The following is a 26,659-nucleotide window of genomic DNA, read 5'->3' on the forward strand; positions in this document are numbered from 1 at the left end:
TCAAATGAGTTAAGGGTGAAGATTGGAGACCATGAAGTTTCAAAGAGCGACCGTTTTCGCTACCTAGGATCTATCTTGCAAAAGAACGGAGAATTGGATGAAGACCTTCACCATAGAATACAAGCTAGATGGATGAAGTGGAATAGTGCATCCAGCGTGTTATGTGACTGTCGTATGCTACTTAAGCTCAAGAGAAAATTTTCTAGGGCAACAATAAGGCTGACAATGCTTTATAGCAAGGAATGTTGGGCGGTGATGCATCAACACGTACATAAAATGGGTGTAGCGGAGATGAGAATGCTTCGTTGGATGTGTGGGCACATGAGAAAAGATAAGATTATGAATGAGGATATCCGAGGTAAAGTAGGAGTAACCGAAATTGAAGGAATGATGAGAGAAAATCGGTTATGGTGGTTTGAACATGTGAAACAAAGGCCTACTGACACTTTGGTTAGAAGATGCGATTATAGGACAGAGGTTCAGGGCCAAAGGGGCAGATGAAGATCTAGGAAGACTTTGGAAGAGACTCTAAGAAAATACTTAGAGTACTTGGATCTAACGGAAGACGTGATATAGAACCGAACGCAAGGACGTTCTAGGATTCATATAGTCGACCCCAATTAGTGGAAAAAATGATTTGTTGTTGTTATTGTTGTAGGCCCATTATTCCTAAACTTTTATAATCAGTCACTTTTCCCCTAAACTTTAACTTTAGCTGATTACTTCTTAAAATATTATAAATAGTCAATTTCTCTCATAGCTTTATGTTTTAAAATTTTTCATTTGTCTAATTTTTCATTTTTTTTTTGCCTCCATACAGTTGTTATGTGTCGTTGGCGTGACCAAAATGGATGAAAATTTAGCAAATTATAAAACATCATAAAAGTAATCGGTTAAAGTGAGAGTTCAAGAAAAAAATTGGTAATTATAAAAGTTCACGGAGTTGTTGACTAAAATTAAAGTTCAAGAAAAAAATTAATGGCTCTATACAATTTTGAAGGTCAAATTGACAAACATGCCTTTGATAAAAGCCCGAAAGAAAAAAAAAAAAAGACTCGGAAACAAAACCCAGTAAACCAAATCCCCACCCCCTTCCTCCCTCTTCCTCACTCCCTCACTCCCCACTGCCGAACCCACCACCGTCAGAATCCATTGCTGCAGTCAAACCTCTCTCTCTCTCTCTCTCTCTCTCACGGAACTCCACCAGTCCGAAGGCTCAACCCTCCTTTCTCTAATCCAGCTTCGTCGCAAACCAGGTGACTATTCTCTCCGACTCCCTTTCTCTCTCTGGCCTTGTGTGATTTGTGATTCTTGTTCCGAAAACTGAAAAGAATTAGAAATAGAGTTGGAATTATGAATTATTATTCTTATTTGCGGATTATTTGTTTTCCTCTCAATTTTTACATGTCGTTTTTTTTTTCAAGCATTTTCGACAAAGAATTGCGTAATTAGTAGTTAGATGGATGCATTTGGATTGGACCCATTGCAGTTGAGGACATGGTTTGTGGTTTTGATTTGTTGTTTGCATTAGATGGATATTAGTGTTATACAGGTAGCCGTGGCTTGGAAGTCTGTACCAGTGCAGTACAGCAACATATGGAATTAGGCTTTGAGTATCAGTCACTGCAAAGGTAGAAGTTTGGAGTACACATCACAACGTGAGAGACGTTAACGGCGCCACAGAAATGAAGGTCCGGGTGGTGTGTCGGAAAGTGTACGATTACATTCGTTATGATCTGAAAGAGATTGCATTTCCATCTTCGCTGCCGGACCCTCCTCATATCAAGAAGCGCCGTAAGCTCACCATGCGTGAGTGGTTCTTGGTATGCCCCTTACATTCATTTCCATTACACATATAGATATAGGCTCTGTAGTTAATCATACTCACATCCAATTCATTTAACTAACTCATGGATCGTTGAAGTAATTACAAGCACTTGATTGTTAAAATGCTTTTTGAAAATAAAATGGACAAGTTACAGCATTTTTTGGGAGTTCTTTTGACCTTTCAGATATCAGAAAACACATTTTTTAACAATTGTCTAAAATGGCGCTTCATGGAGAAGTACTATTGAGCTAACGGATAGGTGGTTTCCAGGAAACACTTGGATTATCACTGAAATCTATTTATACGCTTAATTGCTTATGATAAAAGTACTAATATAAAAGTGCTATTGAGCGGAAGCGATTCGTGTAGAAAGAGTCTAGTTTTAGTTTGTGTGTTGTAATTGCTTACCTAACTCGGGGGTTGGGTACATATCAGCCTCTTATTTGGGTAGTCTAACCATTTGATCTTTCTCTTGACCAATTCTGATATGAATTTTGATAATAAGGCCAATTGTTCAACCGTAGAATGCTTTAAAATTTGAAGTTCTGAGTGTTAAAGTTGATTTTGTTTCTGATGATTTGAGGTATTAATAATATTTGGCTATTGCTTTTCTTTTCGTCTAGGTTCAGATATAGTTTGTCTTGTTTTCATCGAGTATGAACTATGTTTTCGTGCTTAGGATATGTTAAAGCTTATTAGTATATTTATGCGTGTGGTGTTAACATGAAGGATGTAATTTCTAATTTTATACCTTGCACTGGCTGTCAGGTGTTGAAGGAGGCTTCTAGGCTTTATGCCGCCAGCTGGGTGCGGGATGTTGGTCCTGAACTGCGACCTAATGATTATAAGAATAAAGAGAGTGAAGATGGACCTGGTGGAGCACAGAGAACGGCTAAAGAGAAAGAACCCTCAACTTTAGAGGATCTTGGTAAGTAATGTCTACATTATGCTGCCACATCAATCAGTGTGACCATTTTAACAATAACTTAGTGGAACGCATGCTTGTTCTATATGATGTGTGCATGCATATGACTACGAAGATAATGACTGATGCCCAATAGATCTTTGCTTTTTGTTCTTTGATTTGGTTTGCATTAGTGTCCTGCAATGTTCTTACTTAGGAAGTTGGCATAAATAATCATTGAATCATGCAACTTGATCATTCGATCCCGTCAAATATTTTACATGCATCAATTCTGCTTCAAGTACAGTAGGTTAGAAGGTTACTTTTTAATAGTTGTTTGCATATCCAAACAGCTTCAAAAAAAAAAAAAAAAAAATCTACATATGCTTCTTGTGAAAGTGGTTCAACTTTATGATTGTAAAGGGAAGATGAAGTAAACCAGCATGAGTAACAAATACAGAAAGGAAGATTTGCGGACACTATTTTGTAAGGCAGTTGTTCCTGGCTGGTTTTTGTGTGTGGGTTCACTTTAATCTGTCGATTGCCTGTGTCTCTAAACTTCTGAATAGAATTTGGGTTATGATTCTGTAACTTTTACCACTCTTTGTGATAAAAACACATAGTCCTCTCTCTCTCTTGCCTGTGTCGTTTTCTTTTTCTGTCGTAATAAGCTTTTTTCATCTCATCGGCCCCATCTCTAACAACATAAACAACAAAAGAATACCTGCAAAGGGAAGATGAAAGTAAACCAGTATGAGTAACAAGTATAGAAAGGAAGATTTGCGTACACTTTTTTGTAAGGCAGTTCTTTCTGGCTGGTTTTTGTGTTTGGGTGCTCTTTCATCTGTCGATTGCCTGTGTCTCTAAACTTCTGTATAGAATTTGGGTTATGATTCTGTAACTTTTACCAATCTGTTGTGATAAAAACACATAGGCCTCTCTCTCTCTCTTGCCTGTGTCGTTTCTTTTTCTGTCGTAATAAGCTTTTTTCATTTCATCTCCCCCTTCTCTAACAACATAAACAACAAAAGAGTACTTTTGTTTAGTTAAATCTTTATGCTTTTCAGTTATAACGGTTTGAGATCTGATTATGTTTAATGCTTTTCTCTGGAAATAAAAACAAATAGCTGTGGCTGCAAGAGGAGGAATGGAGACATTAAAGCCTGCTCTGCAGCGGGTGTACATGACAAGAGCGTCTGCATATAGAGATGCTCTTCAAAGTTTTATACATGGGTACCAAGAAGGCATCCAGCAGGTCATGGAGAAAAAGGCAAAAGATTCTAAATCTGAACAAGAAAGTGATAAATCTACGTAACATCTCTTGTTACTCTTCATTGTTGTTGCTGCACCTACTGACAACCCTTCTTTCGAAGTCATGGGGTCATTTTGCCAAGTTCCTTCGACATGGTTCTCCCAAGCACCCTAGTATGGTATACTTGTTATCTGTGTCCTTTACAAGTTCTTGAGCTCTACTTTTAGCTCTGTTTTAAGAACACGTGCCATGGTTTTTCATTCAAGTATTCAAGAACTCGAAAGCAAATTTAAGAAATGTAAATATAATGTAAATTAGAAACTACTCTTTTTATCGTCGAATCCGGAAGGAAGAAGTGGTTGTAGCTTTGAAGAAGATGAAGCATAGAAAAGCAGTAGGCCCAGACGATATACCAATCGAAGTGTGGAAAGTTTTGGAAGAGACAGGTATAACATGGCTTACTGACCTTTTCAATAGGATTTTGAAAACGAAGAAGATGTCAAATGAGTGGCGAACGAGCACTTTAGGGCCTATCTACAAGAATAAGGGCGACGTACAAAATTGCATGAACTATAGGGGTATTAAGCTAATGAGTCATACAATGAAGCTCTGGGAGAGAGTCATTGAGCATAGATTGAGGCAAGAGACACGGGTTTCGGACAACCAATTCGGGTTCATGCCAGGGCGCTCAACCATGGAGGCAATCTATCTCTTACGAAGATTGATGGAAAGATATAGAGATGGGAAAAAGGATTTACACATGGTCTTTATAGATTTGGAAAAAGCGTATGATAGGGTCCCACGAGACATTCTTTGGAGGATTTTAGAGAAGAAAGGAGTACGAGTAGCATATATCCAAGCTATAAAGGATATGTATGAAGGAGCAAAGACTGCCGTAAGAACTCATGAAGGACAAACCGAAGGCTTTCCCATAACTGTAGGATTACATCAAGGCTCATCCTTAAGTCCTTACCTTTTTGCGTTGGTAATGGATGAGTTAATAGGACATTCAAGATGATATTCCTTGGTGTATGCTTTTCGCAGACGATATAGTGTTGATAGATGAAACTCAGGAAGGGGTAAATGCAAAGCTTAACCTTTGGAGAGAAGTGTTGGAATCTAAAGGTCTTCGCCTAAGCTGATCAAAGACAGAATATATGGAGTGCAAGTTCAGTGCAAATGGAGGCCAAAACGAGTTAGGGGTGAGGATCGGAGATCAAGAAATACCAAAGAGCGATCGTTTTCGTTACCTAGGATCTATCTTGCAAAAGAACGGAGAATTAGATGGAGATCTCAACCATAGAATACAAGCTGGATGGATGAAGTGGAAGAGTGCATCCGGCGTGTTGTGTGACCGCCGTATGCCACTGAAGCTCAAGGGAAAATTTTATAGGACGGCAATAAGGCCGGCGATGCTGTATGGCACAGAATGTTGGGCGGTGAAGCATCAACACGTACACAAAATGGGTGTAGCGGAGATGAGGATGCTTCGTTGGATGTGTGGGCACACAAGAAAGGATAAGATTAGGAATGAGGATATCCGGGGTAAAGTAGGAGTAGCCGAAATTGAAGGAAAGATGAGAGAAAATCGGTTACGGTGGTTTGGACATGTGCAAAGAAGGCCTACTGACGCTCCGATTAGAAGATGCGACTATGGGACAGAGGTTCAGGGCCGAAGGGGTAGAGGAAGACCTAGGAAAACTTTGGAAGAGACTCTAAGAAAAGACTTAGAGTACTTGGATCTAACGGAGGACATGACACAGGACCGAGCACAATGGCGTTCAAAGATTCATATAGCCGATCCTACTCAGTAACTTGGATTTTCCAAGTCTCCAACCGAGAAGTTTTCCTCACTCGGGAAATTAAGGGAATACTACCTCAACCTACATGCTCCACTCACAAAGCTTCAACAAAAGAAAATTCAGAGAACTTAGCGAAGAAGGCTTTGGTGTATTCAACACAATACGTTGAAATGAATGAAAGCTATTTATTGATATCCCCGATAAGTCACAAATATGTACATATACATGAGTCAAAATAAACAAACAAGAGGGAGCCTTCACAAAGGTTGCTTAGGAGAAGTCTCAGCAGTCGGTAGAGCCCCAGAAAGAGCAGGCACTGGAGGGGGATCATTTGGAGCCTCAGTACTGGACAGAACCCTAGAAGAAGGAGGCAGCAGAGGTTGATCATTTGGAGCTTCATTACGCGGTACAGCCCTAGAAGACGAAGGCAATAAATGCCTTTGGAACAAACCCACAAATCTCTTATGATCAAGTAAAACCTGACCATCAGATTCCTTTATCTGGTCAAGCTTCTTCTTCATGTTTGTAGCATAGTCATGTGCGAGCCGGTGCAACTGTTTATTCTCATGCTTGAGCCCTCTAATCTCCTGTTTGAGACTCATCACTTCAGCCGCCAATGATTCACCTTGGCGGGTTCGAGCAAATAGGCGTTGGGCCATGTTAGACACAGAACCTGCACACTAAACACTGAGAGCCAGAGAATCCTTAACAGCCAACTCATCAGACCGTTTGGAAAGTAGTCTGTTATCTTTGGGAGTGAGAAGGTTCTTGGCCACTACCGCAGCGGTCATATCATTCTTCATCACGGAATCCCCAACAGTAAGAGGACCAGTAGGGGAGACGAAGGATGGGCGCCATATGTTGTCTGGAGAAGGCGTGGCTGCCTCTTCAACAAGGTTCAAGTCAAAACGACGGTCGGAGGGGTCAGACATTTTCAAAGGTGTTGAAGAGAGAAGAGGTCGGACAAATCAAGATCTTAGAAGTGCAAGAATGGAGCTTCTACTGGTGGAGATTCAAGTGTGCTTTGGAACTTAATGCCAGCCTCTATAAAAATCTGCACTCGACGAAGCTTCAGAAATCGAAGAGGCGTTTGCTTTCTCAAAAGCTGGGCTCCTCAGAGACCACGAGACGTTTGCTTTCTCAAAAGTTGGGCTGCTCAAAGACCACGACGGTCGATCTCAGAAATCGAAGAGGCGCTTGCTTTCTCAAAAGCTGGGCTGCTCAGAGACCACGAGGGCCGATCTCAGAAATCGAAGAGGCACCTACTTTTCCAGCCTTGTCAGCACCTGTCAGCTTTGCGGAAATTATGGGCATTATGTCGAAGATTTCTGGTGAAGTAGAAAGCACATGAATCTTACTGTTCAATCACCCACTTCCCACACGCAACATTAGCTCATGGGTACCACAAATAACTTTGCCAAAGTTCTCTGACAAAGTTGAGACACGTGAAGCTTGCAGCTCCCACTACACCGCTCTGACCAAGAAGGGTAAAAGAATAGCAAAGAAACAACACTAACAAAGTTTATACACATAAATTTTGAAGGTCTAGCTACCATATTATTACCCACAAGGGTAAAGGAACAGTACCACTGCTGGATAATTGGAAAGTCCCTGTGTGTCAACCTCTGTGCTTCGTGGCAAGATAGACTAACAAAAATGCCCAACCTTTTCTCACATTCGAGAAAACACTCACACCAAGATTGCTTGCTCCAAAATCGAAGAGGCACCGCCCTCCGAATCTCGAGAGCCAGACTCTCAACATGATTACTTTCTCAAAAATCGAAGAGACACCGCTCTTCGAATCTCGAGAGCCAGACCCCTAGCAGGATGGCTTTCTCAAAAATCGAAAAGGCATCGTTCTCCGAATCTCGAGAGCCAGATCTCCGATAGGATTGCTTGTTCGAAAACCGAAGAGGCACCACTTTCCCAACTTCAAGAGCCGGATCTCCTTGGATAAAGCTTGTCTGTAATCTTTACACGCAACAGCAGCTTTCCAGATACCATAGACCACTTTTTCAAAGTGCTCTGACAAAGTTAAAACATGTGAAGCTGACAGCTCCCACTATCGTGTTATGACCAAGCAGGGTAAAGGAATAACATTACTACTTGTTGTTAGGGAGACTCCTATATATGTTGACCTCCATCCCCAACAGACAGGCAGACCTGCAAAAATGCTCAACCCTTCCTTATATCTGAGAGGGCACTTCCAAAGAAGCCTTTCGAAATATTCAACTTTCTTTCCCCTCGATAATACCTCTGCAAACAAGCTATACTAGAGCAAGAATATCTCATATCATCAAGGTTAAAAGGAAGAGTATCCCATAGCATGTTTTTTTCCCTGTCTTTTCCGTTGGCCTTGTTCTTACCTACAAGACAAGGAGAAAGAGAGCAATCAGTCAACACTTGGAATCAAGCTTCCAGTCAGGAACTGACTGCCTGGAACCCCTTACTTGATTACTTACCTGGCATTGCTCTCGAGTACTCATCTTCAACATCTTATGCTTCCAGGGAAGATACCGCATCTGCCTGAGGAACATATAGGGCAAGTGAGAAGGATACAAGAAAGCATGTGGAGACAAGCGTAACAGCACACGTGCCGATACATCCACTACTCTGTCAAAAGCAAAAGTATCCCATATCAGCAGGGTCGAACGTACTATAGATTTGATGGACTTGTTTTGACCCTCAAATTCTTCAGTCGGCCTTATACTCTGGAGGAAACCAGAAAACCCTCCAGCCCAGTTCAAGAATAAGCCTGTGGAAAGTTACTTCTTCAAAAGCAAAAGTATCCCATATCATCTCTTCTCATTTTTCTTCTCTTTATCCTTCATGCTGCCTGCAAGATAGGGAGAATGTGAACAATCAGCCGGAACTCAAAATCAAAGTTCTGATCTGGGACTGATTGCTTGGAGCTCTGATTGCTTACCTTGTCTGTCACCTCTTTCAGCAGATCCCCTAGCTCGGCGACTTGGAGGACTCCTACTACATGGTTTGTATCGGGCTTGACCAAGCCCGAAACTACAAGTAAGCTTCAAGTGAAATTGATACATTACCTTGTGCATCTCCACCAGTTAAAGATACCATCCCTGGATGGAGGAAGAGTACTTCCAGAGAAGATGCCACATCTACCTACGAGACAGATAAGGCAAGTCAAGACGATACCACACTCCGGAACTTAGAAGTTTCGTGATTACGAGATCATTCTTCGACAATATTTCCTAATGTCATTTGTACTAAATCATTCACTTGTACTCACTAAAAGAGAGCTTGAACCTATGTACTTGTGTAAACCCTTCACAATTAATGAGAACTCCTCTATTTCGTGGACGTAGCCAATATGGGTGAACCACGTACATCTGGTGTTTGCTTTCCTATCTCTATCCATTTATATACTTATCCACACTAATGACCGGAGCAATCTAGCGACGATCACAAAAAGCGACCGTTTTCGCTACCTAGGATCTATCTTGCAAGAGAACGGAGAATTAGATGGAGATCTCAACCATAGAATACAAGCTGGATGGATGAAGTGTAAGAGTGCATCTGGCGTGTTGTGTGATCGTCGTAGGTCACTGAAGCTCAAGGGAAAATTTTATAGGACGGCAATAAGGTCAGCGATGTTGTATGGCACAGAATGTTGGGCGGTGAAGCATCAACACGTACACAAAATGGGTGTAGCGGAGATAAGGATGCTTCGTGGGATGCTTCGTGGGATGTGTGGGCACACGAGAAAGGAGAAGATTGTGAATGAGGATATCCGAGGTAAAGTAGGAGTAGCCGAAGTTGAAGGAAAGATGAGAGAAAATCGGTTACGGTGGTTTGGACATGTGCAAAGAAGGCCTACTGACGCTCCGGTTCGAAGATGTGACTACGGAACAGAGGTTCGGGGCCGAAGGGGTAGAGGAAGACCTAGGAAAACTTTGGAAGAGACCCTAAGAAAAGACTTAGAGTACTTGGATCTAACGGAAGACATGACACAAAACCGAGCGCAATGGCATTCTAGGATTCATATAGCCGACCCCACTTAGTGGGAAAAGGCTTTGTTGTTGTTGTTGTTGTAAAGTTTTATTATTTTCTTGAAAATCAAGTAATCTGCTTTTTATTTTTTTTATTTTTTTTAAAATTTTTTTATGGAAGTAATCTGCTTTATTGTCTGTAACATACGTTTACTCTTTGGAAGGTTTTTATTTTTATTTCTATTTTCTAAATGAACAATTACATGACACGTGAATGCCTAGCGCGAAGGATATCTTACGAGTTGACTGTCGCAGGGTGGCTGATGCTTTAGCTTTAGCTTTCACCTGTGGGTCTAAACAGAAGCTGCCCGAATCAGATAGAAATGGCCAGCTTGGTTTGGTTTTCAAATAAAACTAATTCTCTGATGTCAGATTGCCACATATCAACAAATTCCCACGATTCTTTGAAGACGATTATATTTTTATGAGTTGGTTGTATCATACTATTACGGTGTTCTTATCTAAGTATTTTTCAATAAAAAATTCATAAGATATATATATATATATATATATATATATATTTTATTTTTTGACTAACTGATAGTGTAATGTATTAAATTGTTAAATATTTGGGGAGGAGGATCGATGGAATGCCCCATCAAGGTGCATAGACATAATTGTTTTTCACCATTACGTTAAGGCGTTACATGCAAAATTCACAAGATACATATAGCAATATCGTCTTAACATGATTTGGTATAAAAAATTAGATTAAATTATTAAAAGAGCGATGGTAAGCTATATTTAAATTGAACCCAAATCCTCTCCGAATATAATGATCCTGGGCCTAAGGATCAAATGATCAAGACTGTTGAAATTTGTTTAAACGGCTACAATTATTATAACTTTTAGAAGGACATCTGTTTGTAGCCGTTGAATTAAATTTCAACAGTCTGAATCATTTGATCCTTAGGCTCAGGATCTGGATTCATTTAAATCATCACTTTTATAAAGAAAAGATCTAGAATAAAAAACATATTATGATGGAGATAGCCGTCATCATGACTATGGATTTTTGCAACCGAAACCTGTGTCAGCAGTAGTTACTACAGAGGCAGAGGAAGTAGAATTCCGCAAGTCACTCGAGAAACCCTATCATCTGAAATTCTCAATCCCTCCTCCGTTACAGTGATTGATTGCCCTCCCTTATGTTGTTAGCTCTGCAGCGATGGCTTCTTCAGAGATAGAGGTGGTGTCGTCGGAACCAAAAACCCAGAAGAACCCTGCGGAAATGCCCGTGCTCGACGTCTTCTCTGCTTCTGCTTATGGCGATTTTCAGAAACTCAGAAAGTTCGTCGAGCAAGATGGTGCCTCTCTCTCCAAGCCAGACGTCCATGGCTACTACGCCCTCCATTGGGCTGCTCTCAATAACTTCCCCGATATCGCTCACTACATAATTCAGGTATCTATGCCCTAAAACCTTTCTCTCTCTCTGAATTAGCTTGTTTTCTTTGCTGGGTTTGTGAGGAAAGGTTGAATTTTGCAGTGGGTTTGTGTGGAAATGTTCAAATTTTGCAGTGGGTTTGGTTACTGGTGATGAAGCATATTCTGTTTTTATTTTGTCCCATTTTTGGTATTGGACTGCTGTATTCTTTAGTGAGGTTGGCTTGATCTGTATTACTGTACTTGTTATTGATGTGGTCAAAGCATGGCGGCGATGTCAGTGCGACTGACAATGTACAGCAGACAGCATTGCATTGGGCAGCTGTGCAGGGTGCAATTTCGGCGGCGGATGTGCTCTTGCAGAATGGAGCTAGGGTTGAGGCAGCTGATGTACATGGCTACCGGGTAATTGTCTCATTTCCTCTCTTTTTAATTTTTTTTTTCATTTTCCTTAATTTTCTTGGTTGAGTTTGTCTATTTTGAAATAGAAACTATTATATTAGGCTGAACCAGGTATATGATTAAGGAGTAGGATTCATTGATGCATACATTTCTTGTGAAACAAATGATGAAGACCCATGGTCCCTGGATAATCCGCTTCCTTCCTTGCTTCAGCAATTTCATCCAACCCCACAAATAGACCACCTCAACAGTCTCAGTGCCTACCCCCTTAATCCCCGCCAAATAATCTGGGACTGGACTACGAACCAGTCATTTGCACCAAATACTCCACAACTTTTTCTTCTGTTCATCTGAAATGATACATCTTTTCCCATACCGCATGTGTCTCTCTCTACTGCAAAGGATCTCTAATTAGGGTTCTCTGAGACTTCTAGGGCGGTCCAAACCCCCATATCACCCAGTTCTTGCAAAAGGAATTAAAGAAGCTCAATTGGGGGGGGGGGGGGAGATTAGAGAGAATTTAGGAAGGAAGAAAATGCCATGGGAAGGATGCTCATCCTGTCATACCTATTTTGGTTCCCTGTGTATCATTCTTACACTTTTGACTTGGGACCCATTTCTTTAAAAGTAGTTCCCCATAGTCTTGCCCTGCTCTTGTATATCTGTATTGTGGGACATGTATGTTCTATTCATGTTCCTAATTTTTTCAGTTCTTGTATCTATGTTTATGTTTACTGATGTTCTTTTCTCTTACAAAACTGTTAGCTTTGAGTTCATTGAGATTGAGATAATTTTCAGACACTAAAATGGACCTTTAAAACCTTGATTCCACCTTTTTATTGGTGGAAATGAAGAGCTGAAAGTGGAGACGTGGCGTGGATGAGATTCCAGAAGCGAGGGAGCGTGTTATTCATGGGTCACACGTAGTTTTCATTAGTTTTACTTAAATTAAGTATTCAACTGCCGAATCCAACGACTAAAAGTGAAGCCCAGTTTTTAACACTAGTTGCATATGTAACATACGTTAATGAGATGAAGTACATGTGTACAAATTTTCTTTGGTGTGGTGACCTGCAGATAATCAGTTTTTGGCACTGCAGGTTGACTGCAATGTGTTGGCATACTTTGTCGCAATGTTCTCAATATGTAGCATTATTTATTTTATAAAGCGATTATTATATTTATAATCATATTATTTTTTGGAAGATTTATATTTAATATGAATTTAATTTTGATGGGGTGATGTATACTTTAAAACTAGTTGTTAGTCCTATATTTTCATGCGTGCAAAGGATGTTATTGCTACTAGTTTTTTCTTGTCACTTGTTTAATTTACCGCAGGCAGTTCACGTTGCTGCTCAATATGGGCAAACATCTTTTTTGAATCACATTGTTGCAATATATCACGCTGATTTTGATGCCCCTGATAATGAGGGGAGGAGTCCTCTTCATTGGTATGTTGAAAAGCTATACTTTGGCATATTGACATGGTTTACGTTGACATAGATATTCTGTGACATTGACATCAAGCTTTTTTAATTTCTCCATGACAACATGGGCTGTCATGAATTAAATCTATTCATAGGCACGTTGTTTTATGCACACGTGCAAAGAATGTGTGGATAAAGGGTTGAAGTGGTTATTTATTGCTCATTTATCCCTACCTTTTTTCTAATGTAACTCTTTGACCCTTGTGGAGGTATGCAGATTGGTATTAGAACCATAAAATGACTCCTGGTGTGTTATAAGGACTTGCAGGGGTACAATACCTGTCTGTATACCCCCACAAAGCTTTCAATATCAGATGTGGTTCATTATGTACATCTACATAAAGCACCGGAATTAGTTCATTCTAGATTTGATTTGTCCATAACACTAGCATCAACTTCTTTGCCTTTTTGTTAATGTTGTTTAGTATGCATGGAATACTTCGAGTTGTCTAGATTATCCTTTCCGATTATTTGATTGGTCTATTTTGATCATCTGTGTTTTTGACTGAGCCTTTAAATGACAAAAGTGCCACATCTGATTAGCAAAACAAGTTTTCTGAACTGAGGTCATTGATCAAATTATTCTGTTCTGTGTAGCAGTCATACGTATCTGGTAACATGAAATATTTGTTGTGAGACTGTCTACAGGAAAATTAATCAATTATTATATTTTCAACCAGGGCCGCCTATAAAGGTTTTGCAGATACAGTTAGATTGCTTCTGTTTAGTGATGCATGCCAAGGGAGACAAGATAAAGAAGGTAAATGTGCACTATTCACCTAAATATGTTGTGTTCTGGTTATATTAGTAGTACAATTAAATTTCTACATCAGCTGTTTATGTAATGTGTCAAAACTGGCTTGAGTAGAAGAGAGTGATTAGACATGTTTCGTGACGGGTGTCAAATAATGCAATACACAACACGTCGATGGCTATGATCATGAATTTGCTACCTTAGGATACCTGTAAATATTTTTTATCTTTTATATCGAACAATATTACTTTCAATCATGCTAATTCTTCTTTTTGGTTCTCTGCTTTCTGGTCTGATTTGAGTATACTATTGTATTAGGTTGTACCCCTTTGCACTGGGCTGCTTTAAGGGGGAACGTGGAGGCTTGCACTGTGCTTGTCTATGCTGGCTCTAAGAAGGAATTAACGGTGAAAGACAATGCTGGTTTTACTCCTGTTCAGATTGCATCTGATAAAGGTCATCAGCGTGTCGCTCTCTTCCTTGTACGTAAATTTATATTTGTAGCACTCCTGGTAGCTTTCTCATCACCAAATCTAACGAGACTTGAAAAGCAGATATGGCAATATGAGGTTCAGTTTGGGAGGAGGTTTTGATATCAGACCATGTCTGCATGGTTGCATAGATTCATCTCATAGATTTTGACATTTCTTATTATTCACAGTTTCTTTTCTTTGTTGAGAATTTAGTGTAATGTATAGTACATTTATAAGGTAAACAAATTGGTTACTGGTTCTCATGTACTTTCCATAACTTACATGCCTCCCCAAGCATGAATTTGTTTTCTCTTTTCTGGAATGGTTGCAGGAGTTTGTAAACATATATGTCATATCTATCCTTCCGTATATTTTCTTCCCATGAGAAAAGTAATTTCAAGTGATGTGTCCCCTGTGGATGGGAAAATTGTATTCTACAACATTTGGTTAACAATTAATAGGTATATTTAAAATATAACCATGTTAGAAACAAGGGTTTATTTGTATCTTGTGCAGGCTAACCAGCAGCGGGCTCATAGAAAATGCTGGAGAGACAAATTTTGAATTGGGAAGATGGCGGATATTGGTTACGCACTTGTCTTGTTGTGTATAATAGTCTTTCAGACAGTTCTCTTTATGAACTCAGTCCTCGCAGGTAGTAAAGCCTGTTCCAGTTTTCCTTTAGATTTCAGATAGATTGAGTTCCCTTGCTAATTATTCCTTACTGACTTCATACTTACTCATGTTAGCACCTAATCTGACAAAGGTTACTGCTGCTGTCGGTCTTTGGGGATGGGCTGCCATTTCATTAGCAGTGGGTTCCTTGATTATGTTCTACAGGTGCAGCAGGTAATTCTTTCCTGGAATCCATAATTAAAAGTAAATTCAAATTTTATGTTCGTCTTCTCCAGTTCTCGGAAATGGGTATGTTTTTAATTAGTTTCAGTAAGAAAATTTGAATGTGCGTTGATACTTGAACTTCTAATTTACACAATGTAGTAGTTACTTAGCACTAAATGTTGGTTTTTTCCACAGCCACCAGATAATCCCATCCAGTCCTTTTTTGGAGGAACCTAATACATCTGAAACATTGCCAAGAGATTACCAGCCTGGCAAATTCATGCTTTAATAGTAGATGTGCTTTATATATATATATATACCACAAATCTTCTGTTTAGTAATGAGTTACCCAATTCGTATACATAATTCCCGGTCATTTACTACTACTACTACAAAGTACAAACTCCATTTTCAGTTAGCCACCACATGTACAATTGAAACAACAAAATGCAAAAGAAATGAAAGCTTTTTATCGTGCGATTGTCTTCTGCACAGATCGTCTTTCTCCTCAGTTTCAGATTATTGTTGGCATGGAATGAGAGTTGATGCTTGAAATAATGCGACCTATTATGCCTCCGGACAATTTGCTTACCATGATGAGAATTGCGCATGTTTCATTTTATATTTTATTCTTGCTTGGTGGATGTCTTGTTGTAACTTGTACCTTGAACCGTACATCATAGAATTTGTTCAGCTTTGACACCATGACACTGTCAATTACAATACTCAACTGGATTGAGATCCACTTCTAGATTTGTGTCTCGAGCCCGAAGAGATTTAGCCCTAGTTTGGGAGTGAGGTGCTTAAAAAAAAAGCACTCATGAAAAAAAGCTGTGGGGGTTTTAGGTGTTTGGTAAACTGAAAAAAAAAGGCTTATTTTGGAAGCTGCTGTGAGAATAAGCTGAAATCAAAGGAAAAAGCTGAAGCTGCTATTTGCAGCTTTGGAAAACTGGCTTTTTTTTCAAAGCACACGGAGCTACAGTGCTCCTTTAATGAAAAGACCCACTATCAGACTGTTTTTTTTTTTTTCCAAAAGCACTTTTACAAAAAAGTTTACCAAACACTCTGCTGATTTATTTCACAGCCGCTTATTCTCACAGCAGCTTTTTTTTAAAGCACAGCAATACCAAACCAGCCCTTAGACTACTCAATTTCAATCATGTGATGTCTATTAGCCAATTTCACTGGTCACTTTCCAAACACTCAAACTTGAACGGCTTGGATCTTTTACTCTCTCTTGAACGGTTCAAACACAAGGATCTGAAGTGGATCTCATTTCCAACTTGAAACTGAAGAATTTTTCCAGAGATTGAGAGAAAACCACCATCTTTTCATCTCTTCAATGTTTTGTAACTTCCTGACGTAATTGGCTCTTTGAGGGTTGGCTTTGGCCGGGTATTTAAATGTTCAGGCTCTTAAATGCGTCTCAAATATGCTACACAAAATTTGAAAAGTAACCTATGTAGAACGTGTTACTGTCAAGTGATTATCCCCTCTAAGAATATGTATTGTCATGGTAAGTTTTTCTACACATCATGTAAGTTGCACTCGACAAATGTAACTCTCAAATACTAATTTGTTCGTTACGTGGCAATTTAAAGAGTAAAATTTACAAATTTACAATTTTAAACTTCAACTTACTTTACAAACTTTATTGTCGGATTATAATCTTTTTTCTCACCGTGTTTATGGTCAAAATCTATTTTGGCCATTGGGTTTTCAATTTAGCAAATTTTGACCACTCTGTTTTACAAAATTTGCAATTTTAGTTACATCTGTCAATTTTGTTAATGCAATATTAAAATTAGTTTACCAATATGTTACAATTTGTGGTGTTTATTGGAGATGCTCTTCTTAAAATATGTTAGAATTTGAGATGTCAGCGAATAGAAAAGCACACTCATCCATGAAAGGAAAGATTGATGCCCATTAAGAAAAAGAAATCAGAAAGATAGAGGATCTGCAAGTGATGTGGGATTGAAGTCAGTCAGGACTCAGGACTCGGGACTCACCATATTAATCATCAATGACAGATCAGAAAGACGCAGAATCAGTTATATACTGACTACTGAGTAGTGACACTGCATGTGCGTTTCAAGTCATTGCCCTTATCGATGGAAATAGCCGCAACTACTACTTTCTGCAGATTGGTCACAGACTCACAGGTGACGCCAAACACTATAGATATATATTGTATCCAATGAAATCATGCCTTTCTAAAGCTCCATTCTGTATAGACTAATCCAGAATTTATATATCCAATCATGCAAGTGCATATATCATGGGAAGTGATTTTCATACAACCTTTTTTGAACTCATATTTGATTTGATGTACAAACATTCAAAATTTTATTTCTCTTCATAATTCTTCTTTAATTATGTATTCTTTTATCTCCCATCACCCTTCTTTCATCTTTCATTTCTCATATATGCTTTCCTCGTATCACAGATATATAAAATGTGAAAGTTAAAAAGAAAAGCAAAAATCACTGTCGACCAAACTCTATATTTACAAATAGTATAAAATAAGGGTGATGATAGAAAGGTCATTTGTTTTTTTATCATATTTGTAGACCACAAGGTGTGACTATTGATGGTTGAATTCTTTCTTTAATTCGTTAAAAATAAAATTTCAACCATCAACCACTACATTATTTAGTTACAAAGTATGGTCTAAAAAGATAATCTCCTTGTCCTCCTTGGTTCATGTATTATGTAATGATGGACTTCCTTGTCCTCCTTGAGTTAGCTTTGGTAATGGGAGGGATGACGCTTGTTGCTTGTTTGTTGCGTCTGCTTCCTTCAACCCCTTGCATTACCCGGGTTCCTCTGTTGTTTGCCTCTGGGTAGGCTTTTGTTGTTCCTTTGGCATCTCTGCCCTGGTTTTTAATCGGATCCAGTTTCTCCAAAAAAAAAAATATGGTCTAAAAAGATAATCTCCTTAGCATTTTTCAAAATTTTAGATGAAAGAAAAAAACCAAAAAGCTAAAGCAGCAAAAGGGGCTTCAGAAAACTAGTTTTTTTGTCTCGTAATAACACAGGTAAATAGTACCCATGAAATGAATTTTTCGAATTTCCATGCATGCCATCGTTTCTCTCTTTATTGTACGCTATCAGTCTTGCAAGAACCAAATTTGAAATTTGGGGCGTCCCTTCTCCAAGCGATCTCTCTCGTCTCCCAGGTCGTGTTCTACCAGCTCACGTCCTTCCTCTTGTAAGCTTCTCTTGTACGAAAATTTCAACCAAATTTGATTGCTACTGTGACTCTTCATAACTACATATGAAGGCATTCTGAACGTGATCATCATTTTGAAGACCCTAATGACTTTTCTGAAGAAAGCGATAATGATACTAATGACGAATACCATAATTATCAAGCTGAATGACCACATGAGATAGAAGCATTAAGAAATAGCATAGTCTTAAGTTTGATGAATGCATCTAATTAGATTACTTTGTTATTGAAACAACTTTTGGATTGTTTGTATATTTGAAGTGTGTATCAGTTGATTGATGGTATTTCAAGTGTATAGTAGTGTTGTGCTAATGAATCCTAGCTACCAAGTTTGTAATATTCTAATATTTTAATATTAGAGATGTGTTTAAATTAAGATATAATATTTTTTAAAAGTATATTTAATAATTGACCTTCATTTGCCAAACAATTAAAGTAATAGCACGTCCAGGATTATACCATTTTGGGTCATTTTATAAAGTTCCAACTGTTTTATATAAAAATTTACCAAACCCAAACACTGTTTTCTTTTTTTTTTCTTTGTTGCTAAAAACACTTTAACAACTACAGTTTTCCAAACATTTTGATGTTTTATTTCACAACACAGCATAAGTTTTTTTCAAAGCACATCAATACCAAACTAGCCCTTAGTTATGTACTGCTTTGCCAAATCACAACTTGGAATGCCACTCTTACATGTGCTTCCACTGCATTTCCATGATCAACAATAAAATTTGGTTGGCTCTTTCCCATTTCGCGAAGACCTCCCTTCCTGCAGCAGTACTTTCTTCAGTTAAGGCAGACGACTGAGATTGATTGAAACCAATATTGAACTCTAACATCCCAGATGGATTTCAATTCCCTGCTTAAGTCTTAAAGTTATTGCCATTCAGTTTCTCAATGTTAATAAGAGCATGTTAAATCCTGCAGAAAATATTAAAAAATGATTTGCAAATTCATCAATTTGTGACAAAAACAATGAACATTAATCCTTTTTTGTCACACTTAAAACTCTAGATCCAGTCTACCCACTTTTTTTGGCGTGAAGGAGGAGGATCGGCTAGGGTTATTCAGGAGAAAGAACCTAGACCTAGGATGATACCATGTAAAATTATATTTTCTTGTATTGATTTATTGTCAATTTACAGATTAGATAGAGTACACGTATACAATAGAGTAATTACTATTGGATTGCTTGCAGTGCACACCAAGACTTGTCATATACAACTTTGTATATTTAACGTAATCTAGGAGATTGTAGATAGATTTGAGGAGATGAGAGAATCTCGCTAACACTATTCATTTTCATGAGGCTATAACTGCCTCTTCAAATTTGAGTTCATTAGTCTGCCTTCATATAATGTTTAATACTAGTTTAAACAATATTAAGTCTAATAATAACATCAGTCCATACACTTATATGTCGACATATATATATCCTTAAGTGATAGTTTGGTCTTACTCACACTATGGAAAACTCGTGTACACCACTTTGTATATGGTCTAGAGCAACAAGTTAAGAACTACTACTGAATTAAGAGTGATGAGAAAAGTTATTAAATGTACATATGACATTCTTCAACCATTTACAGAACTATGAACTAAGGCAATAATTAACTTCCTATATAGTCTCAGAACTTATCTAATATTTAAACAGAAAGTGAGGTCCGTAAAATGCCTTTCACTGCAAGGAATTCTAAGGCCACCCACTTGATGATCAAAACCAAACTCTTCGGCAGCCTGACTCAACAAATCTTGGAATGAAGGGTGGTTCAAGTAGGAAACCGGAATCACAAACCGCTTCTTCTCCTCGTCTTCCTCTCCGACATAAACCGCAAAACAGCCTTTCGGAACATCCAACGTTGTTGTTGCTGTTATTGTCGATGCAAGTGGTATATATAAGAATTGGTACTTGAAATGTTGAGACCTCTTATGTCTTCGGACAATTTGCTTAGCATGATGAAGAACAATGTCTGCTACACGAATGCCCATTTAACTTAGCAGAGCAAACTGAAATTGTACACAATAAGAAATTGAGAGCTTTTCCTTGAGACTTGATAGCGTTGATGTAATGGTTTATTTGTGGGTGTTTATATAGAGAGAGCAGAGGAGCCTGATTTTTTATGGACAACTTGTACCTTGCTTTGTACTGTACTTTTTTGTTCAATTATATGGCCCAATTTGGAATGGGGTCCAACGATCAGATGGCTTGCCCATTGTTTCTCCATAGAAAGAAGAGAAACCATCCGGTTCTAGGAGTGAATTTTTTATGGGAAATGATATTCCACAATTTTTTTAGATTTCTATAATTTTTGTTTATTTATATCTATTAACGTTCTTTTATTATTCAATTTAACAGTTACAAATTAATAGGCGTGTGTAAATCACTTCCTTTTAGACATGTTTACGCAACAACTCGATTTCAATTCTTTATGAAGTTTTGAGTTTAAGTTACTCATTGCTCAATGAGAATACAAAACATTACATGATTCGCTAAGTATGAGTAACAAACTGATCAAGTTAGTATCAAACTCACAGCTAGCAGTAACATGAGTTTGATATGGCAAACTTGTTTTATTACGTGATATTACATGAAGAAAATGATATTAGAGTTCGTATCTATTGGATTTCATGGGAAAATATGTGCCGTTCCAAGGAGAAGGGTGGTCTTGGCCTTCGGTCGTTATATGACTTTAATCTTGCGCTCCTTGCCAAGCAAGGGTGGTGGTTGGTTCAGAATCCAGATTCCTTGGCGTCTCAGCTGTTAAAGACCAAGCACTTTCCTCATAATACTTTTTGGTAGGCGTCACTTGGATCTTCCCCGTTAGTGTGTTGGAGGGGCATTTTGGAAGCACGATCAATTTTGGAAAATGGGTCCCGCTGGCGGTGGGGAATGGCAGTTCGATTAGGATATGGCATGATCGGTGGCTTGATCGTCCTCATCTCTTTCAACCTCTCATGCCTTTTTCTCCGGTTGTTGGAGTGGAGTATGTGGCTGATTTGATTGTTGCGGAAATGGCATCTTGGAACATCAACTTGGTCACTGACTTATTTCCTCATGATGAGGCTGCAATGATTCTTGCTACTCTGTTGAGCTGCAGGCTTCCGTCTGATAATTTAATATGGCATTACGATGCGAAAGGTTTGTTCTCTGTAAGGAGTGCTTATAAAGTTGCTTTTAATCGTTGCTTTGAGGCTTCATCTTCTCAGTCGAATTCGAGGGGCGCTTCAGTGTCGAAAGCTATATGGAGGGCTACTATACCGGGTAAAGCAAAGATGTGTAGTTTGAGGGCTTACCGAGATATTTTGCCTACTCGTGTTAATTTGGAAACCAAGGGAGTAGTTGTGGACAACATATGTTTGTTTTGTAGTTCCTCTTCGGAGCCGGCGCTACATGTGTTCAATGATTGTCCATTCGCTCGTGCGATATATGTTTCTTCTTAGTTGAGATTGGGTTTAAGGCTCTCGGGTCAAGGTTCAATGTGTGATTGGCTGTCACTATGTGTGGACCATTTATCTAAAGGCCAAGTGGATTTGCTGTTCATGACTCTTCAAGGAATCTGGCGTGCTAGGAACTTGCTGCTTTGGGAGAACAAAATGAGTAATCTGTCTTTGGTCTCTCATCTTGCTAAGTTGTAGCTAGTTGAGTTTGTGAAAGCCAAACCCGGTTTCACTTCCCGCCCCCTTCAAGCACCGTCGTGTTGGAGCCCCTCCCCAACTGGGTGGGTGAAAGTCAACGTTGATGTTTCTTTTCTTACTGGATCTAATATGGGAGGTGTGGGTGCGGTATTTCGCGATGAAGCTGGTAGCTATGCTGGAGGTTTTGTTTGTAAAATATCCCTTGCATCTACTAGGGTGGAATTGCTTGCTGTTCGCGAGGGTGATCGTTGGGTTGCAGATAAGAATTTGGCTCGAATTATTGTGGAGAGTGATTCATTGCAGGTGGTTCAAGCTATTGGTAACTGTGGGAGGATAAAACCTAATTTCGACTCATGGGCCGATCATCTAAGGAAAAAGAGTTGTGCAAAATAAAAAGCCCACAAGAAATAAGTACAAGGGTGCGTGCCGAGGTAACTACCCCACTACGGAAGAGAAGTGGGAGAGGAAGACAGGTCATGGGACTTGTTCCCAAAGCATGTAGTGATATGACGATGACCACTAAGGAAGTGGGGAAGGAAGACGATCGTGGTACTTGAATCTCAAGTACAAAATCCTATAAATAGGGAGAGAAGCAAAAGAACCAGGTATGTGAGGAGTACCCGAGAAAATCCAAAGAATAGAAATCAATCGGCTGACTTGAGCGTCAGAGTATCTTTTGCAGGTACCCGCGCCAGACTGCGGAGGAAGATTATTTTGGGACGTCTCGAAGAAGGATTCGGCGAACGTGAGGATTGCGGTCAACAAATCTATGGAGGTATTTCTTCTTGTAGGAAATTTCACTCTAACAGTTGGCGCCGTCTGTGGGAACGCAACAAAATCAAGCTATAAACATGACTGGATCCACACAAGAAGTTCCAAATCCTTCTAAAGATACAAGGACTCGATCGGTACACGCAAGGTTTCAATCCCAAAATATTGAACCTTGTCTCGCCATGGAACAATTTAGAAGGCTAACGAGGGAATTGCGTGAAATAAAAAAGACAGCAGAGGAGGCGTTGAAGAAGGCTGAAGCGAAAAACGCAGTAGAAGGTGCAACCGGCACCAAGAGACAACGTGCAGAAGAGGAAGATAAGGGGGGCAGCTCTAGTAGCGCGCCATACCGTGTTGAAGTGACGAAAAATCAGGGCGAAGAGGATCACAGGGGAAAAGGATCGAAAAAGGTAAAGGATGTTGATTTGCGAGAACAAATTGAGAAGATTGTGAAGGGATACAAGCCCCAGACCCTGGCAGAACTTGCCTTGGAAGCAGCCAGAGGGATTCGCAAATCGTCGTTCACAGAGAACATCCTGAAAGCTAAAAAACCTGCCAAGTTCACCCAACCAAAGTTTAGGCTATTCGAAGGTGCAACTGATCCCGTCGAACACATTTACCACTTTCAACAACAAATGGCGCTTGAAGGAGACGATGAGGCCCTAATGTGCAAGTTGTTCCCCTCAAGTCTTTCGGGGTCATCGTTAACTTGGTTCAGGCAACTAAAACCGAGGTCTATTGGAAGTTTCACAGAGCTTTGCGAAGCATTCATATCCCAATATGTCTGCAATCGGAGGCCAAGAAAAGATATTACGATCTTGTTCAACACCAAACAAAATGTTGGTGAGAGCCTCAAAAGCTACATGACTAGGTTCACCGAAGAGATGTCCACCCTAGCAGAATGTGATTCCCACACTGCGTCTTTGGCATTCCGAGAAGGGGCGTTGCCTGGAACAAAGATGCGTAGGTCATTGATCGAAACGCCACCACTAGACATGAGGGAGGTGATGGCCCGAGCTGATGGAATCATCAGATTAGAGGAAGAGGAATTTATCCAATCAAAGCAGGCCACCGCGACTATTGTTACATCTCCAGCGGGCACTACCACGAAAGATTTGAGTGGGAATTGAGAAAAGTCATGGAAAACACAAAAGATTTGAATGTAGGGAAACTTGGACGCATATGGGAATGACCATATGAGGTGACTGAAGCTTTCGGAAATGGAACTTATAAACTCAGGCACGTAGAAACAGGTCAGTATGTGCCGCGCCTATGGAGGGCAATTCATTTGAGAAAGTACCACATTTAGCTTCTCGTGTTTATGTTTTCCGTATTTAAATTTCTGTTTCCAGCAATGTTGAAGGGTAAATCCCTTATTGTCTTCCTTGCATGTCAAAGGGGATGTCCCTGGATGTCTGTTGACATCTCTTCACTGTATGATAAATAAAGTTGCACTTTATTCGAATCTTAGACTAAAGTCTAAAGCTGAAGAGTATAAACCAAAGGATGATGATCGAATCAAGATCGGATGGGCAGAGACCCAATCAAGATCGAAAATCTAAGATCGTGTGGGGAAAGAAAACCCAAGATTGGATGGGCAGAGACCCAATCAAGATCGAAATTCTAAGATCGAGTGGGAAAAGAAAACCCAAGATCGGATGGGCAGAGACCAAATCAAGATCGGAAATCTAAGATCGTGTGGGGAAAGAAAACCCAAGATCGAATGGGCAAAGACCCAATCAAGATCGAGAATCTAAGATCGAGAGGGAAAAGAAAACCCAAGATCGAATGGGAAAAGACCCAGTCAAGATCGAAAAGGCTTGGTGAAGAAACTGAGCAGGTGAAGTGAAGGAAAATAGGGATGGAGGAACTCAAGGTAATGACATATAAATATATACGCATACATGTGTAGAGATATATGCAAGTATATGAGAAGTAAGTGCAGAGATTTGCATGTCGTACGCAAAGGTATGCCTGTGTTGCGTGTAAAAATATGCCTATATATGCCAATGTACCCAGATATGTGTGCATATATATATATATATACATATATGTGTGTGTGTATAGGTAGTCTGGTTAAGGAAGTGATGTCTACAAGTCCAGGAAAATATATATGTAGATAGATAGACAGGTAGCCCAAGGATGTGATTTATGCAGGAATATACATAGACATATAAGAGAGGGAAAAACAAGTGTGTCAGTGTATATATATATTGATATATTGATATATGTATACATAGGCGTGCATATTAGATGTGCAGACTAGGTGTGCAGCTTAGCATTATGGATTATATGCGTGAGGAGGAAACACACATGGTAAATATTTATATATGTAAATATATATATATATATGTGTGTGTATGTAAATCAGATAAAAGTGAATGAAGGAGTGCAGACAAGATGGGATAGAGATCTATATAATAAACACGTACAATGCGTCAGTCCTCTTTCGTTATGTCAGTCCTCTTTCGTAATGTTCGTAAATCCTCTTTCGTAACGATAAGACCTCTTCCGTGACGCCAGTCCTCTTTCGTAATGTTCATAAATCCTCTTTCGTAATGATGGACCTCTTCCGTGACGTCAGTCCTCTTTCCTAATGTTCGTAAATCCTCTTTCGTAATGATAGACCTCTTCCGTGACGTCAGTCCTCTTTCGCCATGTCAGTCATCTTTCGTAATGTTCGTAAATCCTTTTTCGTAATGATAGACCTCTTCCGTGACGTCAGTCCTCTTTCGTAATGTTCATAAATCCTCTTTCGTAATGATGGACCTCTTCCGTGACGTCAGTCCTCTTTCGTAATGTTCGTAAATCTTCTTTCGTAATGTTAGACCTCTTTCGTGATGTCAGTCCTCATGTGAGTTCGTAATGTTCATTCGTAAATCCTCTTTCGTAATGTTTGTTCTTCGAAAATTTATTTTTAGAAAAAGCAACTCCCACGAGGTTGGCAATGCTTAAAGTTTTAGTTTGGCTTAGAGAGTACAGTTTCAAGGCCTTATGAGATCGAAAAACTTGGTTTTTCCCTATTTTACATGCGTAAAAAAGGGAAAAAAGGGGGCATTGTGGGAGGATAAAACCTAATTTCGACTCATGGGCCGATCATCTAAGGAAAAAGAGTTGTGCAAAATAAAAAGCCCACAAGAAATAAGTACAAGGGTGCGTGCCGAGGTAACTACCCCACTACGGAAGAGAAGTGGGAGAGGAAGACAGGTCATGGGACTTGTTCCCAAAGCATGTAGTGATATGACGATGACCACTAAGGAAGTGGGGAAGGAAGACGATCGTGGTACTTGAATCTCAAGTACAAAATCCTATAAATAGGGAGAGAAGCAAAAGAACCAGGTATGTGAGGAGTACCCGAGAAAATCCAAAGAATAGAAATCAATCGGCTGACTTGAGCGTCATAGTATCTTTTGCAGGTACCCGCGCCAGACTGCGGAGGAAGATTATTTTGGGACATCTCGAAGAATGATTCGGCGAACGTGAGGATTGCGGTCAACAAATCTGTGGAGGTATTTCTTCTTGTAGGAAATTTCACTCTAACAGTAACCGCGTCCAGGGGTGTTCACTTATGGATCTTCTGGTGGATGATATCCATGCTCTTTTGCGGGCCTTTGTGGACTCACATGTTTGTTATGTGCGTCACACTGCAAATGTTGCAGCACATGGTATAGCCAAGTTGGCTGTTTCTTCTTTTATTGATTTTTGTTGGTATGAGGAGCCTCCGGACTCGATTGTGGAGGACCTCTCTGATGTTGTTTGAATTATGATTTCTCAATAAAATGCTATCGTTTCTCTTAAAAAAAAAAAAAAACTAACTACAAAACTATTGTGATTTTTCAACGTACGATTTTTGTAGTGTTCATGATTAAG

General features: G+C 39.4%; 3 protein-coding genes and 1 pseudogene across 5 annotated transcripts; 3 read left to right on the plus strand and 1 right to left on the minus strand.

The window, feature by feature from the left end:
* Positions 1–1,043: 1,043 nt before the first annotated feature.
* LOC126584912 (uncharacterized) lies at positions 1,044–5,980 on the plus strand. 3 transcript variants are annotated; one of them, XM_050249283.1, is made up of 4 exons: positions 1,044–1,256; positions 1,532–1,823; positions 2,597–2,756; positions 3,860–5,980. In XM_050249283.1, exons 2-4 carry the CDS (start codon positions 1,686–1,688, stop codon positions 4,045–4,047), a joined length of 486 nt encoding a protein of 161 aa, XP_050105240.1. In that variant the 5' UTR covers positions 1,044–1,256; positions 1,532–1,685; the 3' UTR covers positions 4,048–5,980. The 3 variants fall into 3 exon arrangements, with proteins under 3 accessions (XP_050105240.1, XP_050105241.1, XP_050105242.1); XM_050249284.1 differs by having other exon boundaries at positions 1,543–1,823; XM_050249285.1 differs by having other exon boundaries at positions 1,553–1,823.
* A 4,834-nt stretch (positions 5,981–10,814) lies between these two features.
* On the plus strand, positions 10,815–15,638 carry LOC126584914 (probable protein S-acyltransferase 23; annotated as a pseudogene).
* A 4,257-nt stretch (positions 15,639–19,895) lies between these two features.
* LOC126584915 (auxin-induced protein 15A-like) lies at positions 19,896–20,430 on the minus strand. The gene has a single exon (XM_050249286.1). It carries the CDS (start codon positions 20,369–20,371, stop codon positions 20,018–20,020), a length of 354 nt encoding a protein of 117 aa, XP_050105243.1. The 5' UTR covers positions 20,372–20,430; the 3' UTR covers positions 19,896–20,017.
* Positions 20,431–22,971: 2,541 nt separating this feature from the next.
* Positions 22,972–23,919, plus strand: LOC126584186 (uncharacterized). Its single transcript, XM_050248650.1, has one exon. The coding sequence runs from the start codon at positions 22,972–22,974 to the stop codon at positions 23,917–23,919; it is 948 nt and encodes a 315-aa protein (XP_050104607.1).
* Positions 23,920–26,659: the final 2,740 nt, after the last annotated feature.

The sequence above is a fragment of the Malus sylvestris genome, chromosome 10, assembly GCF_916048215.2.
Source record: "Malus sylvestris chromosome 10, drMalSylv7.2, whole genome shotgun sequence".
In the NCBI taxonomy this organism is placed as follows: Eukaryota; Viridiplantae; Streptophyta; class Magnoliopsida; order Rosales; family Rosaceae; genus Malus; species Malus sylvestris.